This window comes from Leopardus geoffroyi, chromosome A1 (genome assembly GCF_018350155.1).
Source record: "Leopardus geoffroyi isolate Oge1 chromosome A1, O.geoffroyi_Oge1_pat1.0, whole genome shotgun sequence".
Lineage (NCBI taxonomy): Eukaryota > Metazoa > Chordata > Mammalia > Carnivora > Felidae > Leopardus > Leopardus geoffroyi.
This window is the reverse complement of record NC_059326.1, coordinates 22,258,272-22,270,492: the sequence shown is the minus strand read 5'-3', so window position 1 is coordinate 22,270,492 and position 12,221 is coordinate 22,258,272. Positions and strand designations below refer to the sequence as shown.

The 12,221-nt window shown below is 35.3% G+C and overlaps 1 protein-coding gene across 6 annotated transcripts in view; it reads left to right on the top strand.

The window, feature by feature from the left end:
• Positions 1–12,221, top strand: part of FNDC3A (fibronectin type III domain containing 3A) — a 148,038-nt gene that overhangs the window by 127,914 nt on the left and 7,903 nt on the right. For 5 of the 6 annotated variants that reach the window (XM_045475856.1, XM_045475848.1, XM_045475833.1 and 2 more), the window contains 8 exons: positions 1,330–1,435; positions 1,523–1,698; positions 3,169–3,282; positions 4,178–4,327; positions 4,430–4,713; positions 4,813–5,025; positions 7,773–7,939; positions 10,000–10,127. In XM_045475856.1, the coding sequence (XP_045331812.1) occupies positions 1,330–1,435; positions 1,523–1,698; positions 3,169–3,282; positions 4,178–4,327; positions 4,430–4,713; positions 4,813–5,025; positions 7,773–7,939; positions 10,000–10,127 (1,338 nt within the window). The remainder of the gene's footprint in view (positions 1–1,329; positions 1,436–1,522; positions 1,699–3,168; positions 3,283–4,177; positions 4,328–4,429; positions 4,714–4,812; positions 5,026–7,772; positions 7,940–9,999; positions 10,128–12,221) is intronic. The other variant, XM_045475875.1, reaches the window with a different exon arrangement.

Below are 12,221 nucleotides of genomic sequence, written 5' to 3'. Positions count from 1 at the left end.
ACTGCAGAAAAATTTATAAAGGTAAATTTTAGGATGATGTTCAATAGCCATACCTAACAGAAATAAAAATAAAATAATTGTAGACTGATTGCTCTATAAATTATGTGTATCAGGACAAACCATAATCATTTACTGTTTAAACACAGATTCTAGTAATTACTTATTTCAGGAAAGTTGGCAGTTATTTTTATTACTAGAGAATTTATCGCTAACCTAAATGGACTTAAAGTGTGCCATTGATTATATATGAGATATTTGTAATGTTCTAGAGAGGTAATTTTTTTAATAGGAGTGGTATTTTTTTAATGAATTTAAGAATGGGTTCGTGGAGCATTAATAACTGTCATTATTTTTCAAATGGAATTTAATGCAATGAAGTTACCTTTTTTAAAAATGAATTATAAGCATTTTGTTGAAAATGGAAGTATTAGGAAACTGCATGCAAGTCCTACCCAACAGGCTTGGGATCCAGTTGCTTCACTGTATCTAATAAGAACATCTTCCAGGATTAGAAAGAACAGATCCCACCCCAAAAACAACCCTAATTTTCTAATACAGTGATATAGCATTCTCATATAGGATACCTTTCTAAATAAGGTGATGACCAAATATTTATGTTTGTCAAGAATATTAAGTGTAAACCGTAATACAGTGCAGTTAAGGATATGGTACTGAGTGCATGTCAGTGTTTATAAAAGAAGTCTTTTAAAATAAAACTAAATGATACACATTTTTTAAATAACATCGAAACCGAGATAATACCAAATACCTGGAAAGATACCAAGCACTTGGAAAAGTTAACCTGATTTTTGAATTATTTTTAGGTGGAAAAGAAAAAGGAAAGATTTTATATGCATATATGTATATTAATATTTAGGTTAAAAATACAATATACAGTTAAAGTAACCAAAATAGTCTAAACCTTCTGAAAACATGGCAAGCAGTATTTACAGAATATGAAAACATTCTTAGAAGAGATTTGTGGATCCATTTGGATGAGATCAAAAATAATCTTTATTAGTCCAGTAGGTTTTGTTGAAGGTTATTTTTTTGTTGTTTTTCAATTATGGAAAGATGAAGAGTTTTTTGTTCTTTTTTTCTGGTAACTTTCTTTGTATATAGTAGTCACATAATATGTGTCTTTATTTGTTAATATAAAATCAGTTTTAATGATTTAATTGGGTTCTTTTATTTAGAACTTTATTCCTTTTCAATTGATAGTCAAGTAGAATTTGAAATTATTGATGCAGTCTTTGTGTTCGTGTTATGCTTTAACAAAAGCATTCCGGTTGGGGCATTTTTGTCTTGTTATTGCTTTTGTTTTGGCAGGTATCTGAATCTTTACTTGTGCAGACTCCAGCTGTGCCTCCTGGCCCATGCCTCCCTCCCAGATTACAGGGTAGACCCAAAGCAAAAGAAATACAGTTACGATGGGGTAATTTTCATTTTGGTAATAAATTATAATTGAGTTAGTACTAAATATATTCCTTTTGTTAAATTGCATAAATCTTTCCACCTTTAGGACCCCCTCTGGTCGATGGTGGATCACCCATTTTCTGCTATGGTGTGGAGATGTCTCCTGTAGAAAAAGATGAACCCAGAGAAGTTTACCAAGGTTCTGAAGTAGAATGTACAGTGAGCAACCTTCTTCCTGGAAAGACTTATAGCTTCAGACTGCATGCAGCTAACAAAATGGGGGTAGGAAGACTCTGCTGATTGAATTATAATCACAGTGGTAGTTCACAGAACATATATAATTGCACCCATTAGTTAGCCATTTTGCTTTCAACATGTGACTCCAAATTTTACAGTTTTTAATAAGCCTATATTGATAAATAAGAGAGAGGTCTGTATATATGATAGTTATTATAGAATCTCAGTATTTTCAAACCCCATTTATAATTTGTGACACTCGGAACTTTAGCTGGGTTGAAGTTTGCCTTTCAGGTGATGCTAATAGGGTTTACTTAATAAGTTAAAGAGTAAGAACAAAACTATTAGATGAAATACTTTGGATAATTAAGTTTTTTGAGGCTGGTTATATACAGCATTTATTTTATTTGGCTACTAACTGTGATTCATTTTTTGCCTAAGGAAAAGATAACTTATATTTTAAGCATTTCTGGCTTTATGTGACTTTTTAAAAAGTATTCTCTGTGTATCTGTACAGTTCCATAAAATGGACAAAACAGGTGATATCTCCATTGTATAGCTGAGGAGGCTGGGGCTCAGAAAAACTAAACATCTTGTCCACAGTCACCCAAATAAGAAGTGACCGAGATAAGCCACAGATTCAGGGCTGTCAGACTCCAGAGCCAAAGCCCTTTCCACTCAACCAGGACATTTCTCATCTCTGCATTAAAACAGATTCTCTCAGGACAAAGCAGTAATTTCTTGTCTTAGTTGAATAACATTATGTTTCTTTACTCTATAATTTCACAAAATTAAACTGCCAAGTCTCTCCCCTCCCATTACATCATATGTTAGTGAACTTTACTATTTTATGTCCCATTCTCCAACTAAGTTCAGTATCTGTATCTGTAAACTTATCTTAAAATTTTGTATGTCAGTATACTTTGTTGGCAGTTCTTACATAAGTCATAGTGTTCTGTCTGAAGTTATCATCTTGTCAGCCCCACAAGGCTGCAGTATACTGGGATAGCATCTTTAATACTTACTTAATCTGTATTTTCAGGATTCTGATAATTTGTGACAATCATTGTAAATAATTTGCTTTCTGCACTTCCAGAGAGTATACATTTTATACCCTTTTTAAAGCTATTCTAAATTTTAAGATATAATTTATGCCTACCATTTTTCATGCCTTTAATTGGTATCCTTTCCTTCACTCCTCATATAATTTCTCCTGACTTATTCCTTGTACCTAATTCCCTAATGCCCTGCCCTTCTTACAAAATCAGTCATGAAGGAAAAAGGAAAAGGAACAAGAGAAGAAAGTACAGTAAATGAAACTTAAAAATACCTGACATAGTAACTTCCATAATCATTAAATCTTTTTCCTTTCTATGAATGCTTTTAGAGTTCTATTATGACCAGTCAGTCTTGAAGGAGAAGGATTATGCACTTATTTATGTATGTGAATATTTATGGAGAGCTGTGCAATCTGTGGGTGAAAAATGAAAATGCTGGTTATGTTTGTTTTTCTAGTTTGGACCATTTTCAGAAAAATGTGATATTACTACAGCCCCTGGACCACCAGATCAGTGCAAGCCCCCTCAAGTTACATGCAGATCTGCAACTTGTGCACAAGTGAATTGGGAGGTACTGTAATTCCCATTGACTTACTTTCTTAAGTAATTAGAATAGTTCATATAAAAGAATAGAGATACTATTCATTTATTTTAAGTTTATTCATTTATTTTGAGAGGGAGAGAGAGAGGCAGGGAGAGAGAATCCCAAGCAGGCTCCTCATTGTCAGTGCAGAGCCAAATGCGGGGCTAGAACCCACAAACCATGAGATCATGATCTGAGCTGACTGAGCCACCCAGGGGCCCCGAGATACTATTCATTTAACCTCCTAAATCATACAAACAGTAAGTCCTACTTAAGTTCATGTGTTATAACGTGAAATTTTTGCTTTGAAGCATTTAAGTAAGGTATATTTGCATTACAAGTATATGGTTTCTTGTTCATGATGTGCTTTGTATTTTTTCAAAGGCTTTGTCTCATTACCAAGATACTTAGCCACTGGTGAGCTTAATGTTCAGAACAAACATTCATAGGGATTAGTATAATACTATTTCTCTTGTATTTATTATTTCCACTGTGTTTTATTATGTACAGTAATAATCAGTAATGATAATTAAATTTTCAGTTTCCTTTGAAATTTAACAAAGAAAATGTCCTTACATGATTTAACATTTATATTACTTAATAGAATTATATTGAAGTATATTTACCTTAAAATTCTCTTTCTAAAGTGATTTAGTCATATTTCTACTTATAATTGAAAACAAAGTTATATTTTTTGATCAGTCTTAAATTCAGGTGACCTTAATGAATAAAAATGTAATATTAAACAGTTTTAATCCCACTTGAACATTTCAAAGAAATTCAAAAGCAATTCAGTTTGTTGATATGTGCAGGTAAAGAACATTTGTGCCTAAAAACTAATCAGTGTCAAGACTTAAGACCTTTTCCTCTTTTTAATTTAAAGATCCCTTTGAGTAACGGAACAGATGTCACTGAATATCGATTGGAGTGGGGAGGCGTTGAAGGAAGTATGCAGATGTGTTACTGTGGGCCTGGTCTCAGTTATGAATTAAAAGGACTTTCACCAGCAACCACCTATTATTGCAGAGTCCAGGTAAAGGCGGTCCGGGCTTTGTTACTCTAGCCAGATTTTTGTGTTCTGTGAGCATTTTGATGGTCATGTTTTTTTTAACTTACGGGCTCTGTTAATTTGTAGGCTCTGAGTGTTGTGGGTGCAGGCCCTTTCAGTGAAGTAGTAGCCTGTGTGACTCCACCATCAGTTCCTGCTGTTGTGACTTGTCTTCAAGAAATAAGTGATGATGATATAGAAAATCCTCATTATTCACCTTCTACATGCCTTGCAATAAGCTGGGAAAAGCCTTGTGACCATGGTTCAGAAATCCTTGCCTACAGCATCGACTTTGGAGATAAACAGCCCTTGGCAGTGGGAAAGGTTACAAGCTATATTATAGACAATTTGCAACCAGATACAACATACAGGTACACTCTAAAAACTATGTTAATTTTTGCCTAGACCAGAGAGAAACTCTAAATAGAATAATCATAACCGAATTTTTTTTTCCTTAATGTGGCACTTAGAATACGGATTCAAGCTTTGAATAGCCTTGGAGCTGGTCCTTTCAGCCACATGATAAAATTAAAAACTAAGCCCCTCCCTCCTGATCCACCTCGTCTGGAATGTGTTGCCTTCAGCCACCAGAACCTTAAGCTGAAGTGGGGAGAAGGAACCCCAAAATCACTGTCAACAGATTCTATTCAGTACCACCTTCAGATGGAGGACAAGAATGGAAGGTAGGTGTTTGTAATTGGTTCTTCATATAGTTTCTTAGGTCTTAAGTGTATAAACTTCAATAAAAAGTAGAGGTAAACAAAATAAATTTTCAAAAACAAGGTTAGAATTTTCATAAGAAATAATTTTAAGTGTGCTATTTTCAAAACACCAGAAGATACAATGAAGATTTCCCATTTGTAGCTTGTGAGAGGGATGCTGAGAGAAAAATTAAATTGGCTATTCTTTGGCTCTCTAACCCATTTACTCTTTCATGTAAAAGAAACATAATCTTTGCTACAAAACCAGCTCTTCAACACTTATTTCCAGCAGAGGCAGTTTTAACAGTACACAATTAATTGGTGTAAGGCCTCTGAGATCTTTGCGGGCATAGGTTATGTCTCACTTTCTTCCGCACCCGTTACAGGACCTTCACACTGAGTCAGTACAGTTCATTTCCTCAGTGTCAGATCTTGGTTAGACTCAGATTATTAGCCTGTCCCCTCGCTACTCAGGTTCTTGTCTATGCTGCCATCCTTTATATTTTCATTATATCCATGCCATATACTGTCCCACTAAATCATGCATTTGAATTGTAATGTTACTCAAAATATTTGTAGTATAAATTATTCAAATGCAAATCTGAGGCTGTTTATTGACATTATATCCCATGTAAACAATGCCATATATCCTCCAAAGGTGTTACTGTAATATTTTAAGAATTCAAATTTTGCTCTTCACTCAGTTTATAAGAAACAATTTGCATACCTGATGGATTCAGAGTACTAGAAGTAGTTTTTCCCACTTTGTTTTTTGTATTGTACGTGTTTGTATCTTAATCAGACATTCAGTAATGGAATATTCATGGTAATTGTACATAAGTACTCTCAGAAAGACTTCTACATTTAAAATAACATACAGAATTAAACATACTGTATATCCAGTAAGAGCATTACACAGAGCAAACAGTACTGATCATTTTCTGTGCCTCTATGAATGTTAGTCAGCCTTTGTTCTTGGCAGAATTTTATGTACATTTGTAAAGCCTGTCTCTAGAAGGAGGTTCTTTGCCACAGATTTTCTGTGTAGCCATTTATCTTTAATGTATGTTATTGTCGTTGGGTGAATTCTTTAAATTAGTTTCATCCCCTTTCTAGCATTTACATTCATTAGGGTAGTGCAAGAAGGTTTCCTGGAAATGGATCTAAGTAATGTTTGTTGGAAATGGAGTAGAATAAAGATTTCCATTATTATTAGGCTGTATTCTATTACAGAATGTTAAGCTTAGTTAATATTTAGCATCTGGAGAGTTGTAGGGTGTGAATATGGCTGCTGGCTGTGGAAAATGTATTTAAGAAACCTTTTATGGTGTTGTAAGTTTACTATATAAATTTAATAAATTAAATCAATTTAATACCTTTAGTCGGGGCCCCTGGGTGGCACAGTCGGTTAAGCGTCCGACTTCAGCCAGGTCACGATCTCGCGGTCCGTGAGTTCGAGCCCCACGTCGGGCTCTGGGCTGATGGCTCAGAGCCTGGAGCCTGTTTCCGACTCTGTGTCTCCCTCTCTCTCTGTTCCTCCCCCATTCATTCATGCTCTGTCTCTCTCTGTCCCAAAAAGTAAATAAATGTTGAAAAAAAAAATTAAAAAAAAAAAATTTAATATCTTTAGTTATACTCTTTACCTTTGATTTCTCACAACTACTTACATTTGCTGTGGGATAATATCAGAATGCTATTTCAGCTGTTTCCTGACTACAGGTTTTATCATTGTTTCACTTTTCCAATAGTGGTTGCAACTCTTTTTTTTCCCCTATCCTTTAAAAAAAAAATTGGGAGACTAAAAAGGCCAGGCTTATCTAATTACTGCTTCTTAGAAATACCGTTACTTCAGGTCATTAGCTATTTCTTCATTTTTAACCTTGACTGCAGTTTTCAGACTCTTTAGAACTTGTGAGCATTCCATTATTCATTCCCCAATTTCCAAAAATTTTCAAACAGCCAATCAAAAATATTGGGGAACACTGAACTTATAGGTGACATATATGATGTTAAACTTTCCCATCGAACAGTTCAGGTGGATAATTTATGGCTAATTTTATATTCTTTCATACTGCTATGTAAATCTCTAGAAAACATCACCAGTCATCTAAAATTATACCTGGAAATTGAAGATTTTCTTTTTTATAATAAACTATATGCCTAAGACTGTAATGAAAATTGTCATGTTCTGAGTATCTTTAAAAACGTATCTTTAAATTTTTTTTTTTAACGTTTATTTATTTTTGAGACAGAGAGAGACAAAGCATGAACAGGGGAGGGTCAGAGAGAGGGAGACACAGAATCTGAAACAGGCTCCAGGCTCTGAGCCGTCAGCACAGAGCCCGACGCGGGGCTCGAACTCACGGACTGCGAGATCATGACCTGGCCGAAGTTGGCCGCTTAACCGACTGAGCCACCCAGGCACCCCTAAAAATGTATCTTTAAAAAATGGCAATCAGAAACGAAACTGTACCAGAAGCCTGAAAAGTTAACAATGATTGGATACAAAACTTAATAAATTTTCAGGAAACCATGTTAAAATTAGGAAATTTACCAATCCTATGATTTTCATCATCTGATGAAAAAAAATATTTATTTGGAGTGACATTAAAGTCTAGGAGCAATTTATACTTCTGAATAGTGTCCCAGCTCTACTTTTTTAGTAGTTTTTAAAAAATTTTTGTAGTGTAGTCAAGGTTTATTTTTAATAAGAGTCATTTCCATTTTAGGTTTGTATCCTTATATAGAGGTCCATGTCATACATACAAAGTACAAAGACTTAATGAGTCAACATCCTATAAATTCTGTATTCAAGCTTGTAATGAAGCAGGGGAAGGTCCTCTTTCTCAAGAATACATTTTTACTACTCCAAAATCTGTCCCAGCTGCCTTGAAAGGTAAGTTATACATCGTTATTTTTTTTAGTAATAAATTTTAAATGGATGTTCATAAACAATTTTATCTGCTGTTATTACAATTTATTGTCCAATATGTGTCCAACGTAAATTATAAAAAATAAATTATATAGACAAGCCTATCTACTGAGAGTTTCACTCAAAATAGAAGCTCTTTTATCTAGCACATTGATACTCAGTTGAGCACTGGGTTTTGTCACTATTTTTAATAATCTAGCATAAAAATACTAAATTGAATAGATATACTGGTTTTCTAATAGGGTCATTTAATGTTTCTGCTGTTGTTACTAAGGAAAAAAGTCACAGGGGCACCTGGGTGGCTCAGTCGAGTCGGTTAAGTGTCCGACTTCAGCTCTGGTCGAGATCTCACAACTCGTGAGTTCAAGCCCCGCATCAGGCTCTGTGCCAACAACTTGCAACCTACAGCCTACTTCAGATTCTGTGTCTCCTTCTCTCTCTGCCCCTCCACCACTTGTGCACTGTTTCTTTCTCTCTCTCTCTCTCTCAAATAAAAATATTAAAAAAAATTTTTAAAGAAAAAAAAATCACGAACTCAAATTGTTTTGAGTTGTTACTGTTTCATTCGTTCATATTTCGGGGAGAGAGCCAGGTTGTCTGTTAAGCACAACATAAATACATTCTTAGTTAAATTGAATTATTTTTTTAATGCTTATTCATTTTTGAGAGAGAGACAACACAAGCAGGAGAAGGGTAAAGAGTGAGAGGGAAACACAGAATCTGAAGCAGGCTCCAAGCTGTTGGCACAGAGCTTGAACCCATAAACTGCAAGATCACGACCTGAGCTGAAGTCGGACACTCAACTGAGTCACCCAGGTGCCCCTAGTTAACTTGAACTTTTAAATCTTAATTTACACACTTTCAGTTGTATGTACAAATATCTTTAAAATTAATTTTTAGATGGGTTCCTTTTTTTTTTTTTTTTTTTTGAGAGAGAGCGAGCGAGCGAGCAGGGGAGAGGATCTTAAGCAGGTTCCACACTCAGTGCAGAGTTCAACAGGGTGCTTGATCCTATGACCCTGGGATCATGACCTGAGCTGAAATCAAGAGTCAGACACTCAACTGACTAAGCCACCCAGGCACCCCTAGAAGGGTTCTTATTTTAAAACGACCCTGACTGGGGTGTCTGGGTGGCTCCGTCAGTTGAGCATCCAACTCTTGATGTCAGCTCAGGTCACGATCTCACCATTTGTGGGATCAAGCCCAGTCTCCGGCTCTGCACTGACAGCATGGAGCCTGCATGGTTTTCTCTCTTCCTCTGTCTGCCCCTCCCCTGCTTGCTCATTCATATTCTCTGTCTCTCTCTCTCAAAATAAACCTTTAAAAAATAAAATGACCCTGGCAAGGATTACACTTTGTGTATTTAGCCAAAATCACTAACATTCCTTACACGGAGGACAAATCACACAGATTTCTAGTACAGTTTCCTGGGTCATGTACTTGAAATATGTCATTTATTAAGCAGATCCATAGTTAGCAGGACTGTTCTTGACTATCTTTCTAATAATGTTGATGGAGTTTTACTGAGTCATTTTTCTGTTCTTTCATCCAGTTTAGTGTGTACTAGCCTTAAGAAGATTGCTGATTTTAACCCTCTATATCCCAACATGGAGTGAAACAGTCTTATGTCAAGCAGCTAGGAGTATTTTTCAACTTACCCTCTTAGGAGATTTCTTAAATTACAAAATGTCATGTTCTAGTTATGCCCCTAGAAGCATCATTGACGTTGTTTTAGAATTGCCATAACCTCTCTATTGGCCTTTTAGCTTAATGAAAACAGTGCTTCCCTTGACAGATCCTTTAGTCAGTCTGGCCATTGTGGCACCCGTAGATTATATGGCCTGGAGATAATAAGAATGGAACATTAACCATTTCTCTGCAAATTTCAAAAATTCATTGATACTTATTTCAAGTATATAACTGGGTTTTAAATGTTTGTTGATTTTGATTAAAACAAGTGTCTGTGTGATGTGCCAAATTAAAAATCAAGTAGAGTAGATTTTATTTGTATTTGTTCTCTACAGCTCCCAAAATAGAGAAAGTAAATGATCACATTTGTGAACTTACATGGGAGTGTTTACAGCCAATGAAAGGTGATCCAGTTATTTACAGTCTTCAAGTTATGTTGGGAAAAGATTCAGAATTTAAACAGGTATGTGCTAAAATGTAATTCTGTGGATACTTACTTTTATTTCTCATTTTAATGCACTTGGCAATGCAAGATTTGACTGTCTTTATCTTCTAATTTAAAAACATTTATTTAGTACTTACTGTGTTCCAAGGATTATAACTATACAGTATCTCAGGATTCAAAATATTTTAAGTGTGAACTATATATTTAACAGATTATTCATTGATTTGGCAAGAATGTATTTAACTGTATGCCAGGCACTCAGGATATATAACGCTGTACAAAAAGTTCTTGCCTCTGTGGAGCTTACATTCAGTAGAAAAAGAGATACTAAAAGCAAATGTATCTTATATTAGATATAATCTATATCAATATATCTTAGAGAGTGATAAGTACAGTGGAGAAAAAATAAAACTGGGTAACAGGAATAGGCTGTCATTGCAGGTAGAGACAGCTAGTACTATCTCACACAGGGCAATCAGGTGACAATGGAACAGAGACCCAAAGGAGGTGAATATGGGGAGAACAGTGTTCCAAGAAGAGGAAGCAGTAGGTGTGCAAAAACATGGTTGTTAAATTTAATGAACAAGGAGGCCAATATGGGGTTGTGTGAGCAATGGGAAAAATAATAGATGAAGTCAAGTAGTTAATGGTAAAGGGGGTCTGTGAGTGGTATAAAGATCACGTAGGGCATTATAGGCCATACTGTGACTTTCACTCCATGTAAAGTGAGAAACCAGTGGAGGATTTTGACCAGAGTGGTCACATGATCAGTCACGAGGTCATTTTGGCTAGAATGGGACACAGGTAGAAGCAGAGGACATTAGGGAGGCTTCCGTCATCATCATCATCATCATCATATTACTACTACTACTATTATTACTACTATAATGCAGTGTTGTAAATATGACAATATTCAGTCATTATGGAAGCCTAGCAGAAGTGTCACCTACATGGCTGAGAAATTTCAAAGATGTCTTCCTGGTAGATGATGAATAGCGATGAAGTAGGAAGCTGCCAGTGTTCACTGTAACTTTTATAAAGAAGTTGTTTTTATGCAACTCAAAAGCCTAATTTCTGTAAACACTGCATCTGATTCTCCCTTTTCTGTGTCAACCTTCTTTATTTTTAGTGCTCTTAAAAGAGAGGTTGTTTTCTTTTGAGTATCTTGTATTTTCTTTTCCCACTAGAAAATTAGTCATTCATCAGTTTTATTTCAGTCTCATACTGTTATAGCTATTAGTAATAGAATATTTATCTTTTTTCTTTAAAGTTTATTTTATTTATTTTGAGAAAGAGCACGAGCAGCGGAGGGGCAGAGAGAGAATTCCAAGTAGGCTCCATGCTGTCAATGCAGAACCCAACGTGGGCTCAAACTTACAAACACTGAGATCATGACCTGAACTGAAATCAAGAGTCAGGCACTTAACCAACTGAGCCACCCAGGCACCCCATAATATTTTTTCAATATAGATCTAATTTTTTCTTTCAAGTTGTAAGTATAGAAGTGCAATTTCTTTTTTTTTATTTTTTTATTTTTATTTTTTAATGTTTATTTTTGAGAGAGAAAGAGAGTGTGAGCAGGGGAGGGGCAGAGAGAAAAAGGGAGACACAGAATCTGAAGCAGGCTTCAGGCTCTGAGCTATCAGCACAGAGCCCAACGTGGGGCTCAAACTCAACAAGCCATGAGATCACGACCTGGGCCGAAGTCCAACGCTTAATTGACTGAGCTACCCTACCCACGTGCCCTTAGAAGTGCAGTTTCTTAAGTGAAATTACAAAAGGCTCCACAAAGAGTCAGATTAAATTTGGCATATGATTGTTTTTCTTTATTAAGCCATCTGCAATTGACATTATAATCAGATTTGAATATAATTTACAGATAAGCAGGTTTCCTTCCAAGGAGGAAGCAAAATTAATATTACAAAAATGTAATTGCATTATATGTTTAAAGGAAATAGGGACCCCAGATTTGAGTAGTATATGAATTTTAATAAACATACCACTACATGAAACAGCAATGCTAATTCTAATTTAACTTAAAAGCTAAATCAATCCTGTCATCACTTTCACTTACTTTAGATTGTAAGCATGCTATAAAACTTAAAATACTGA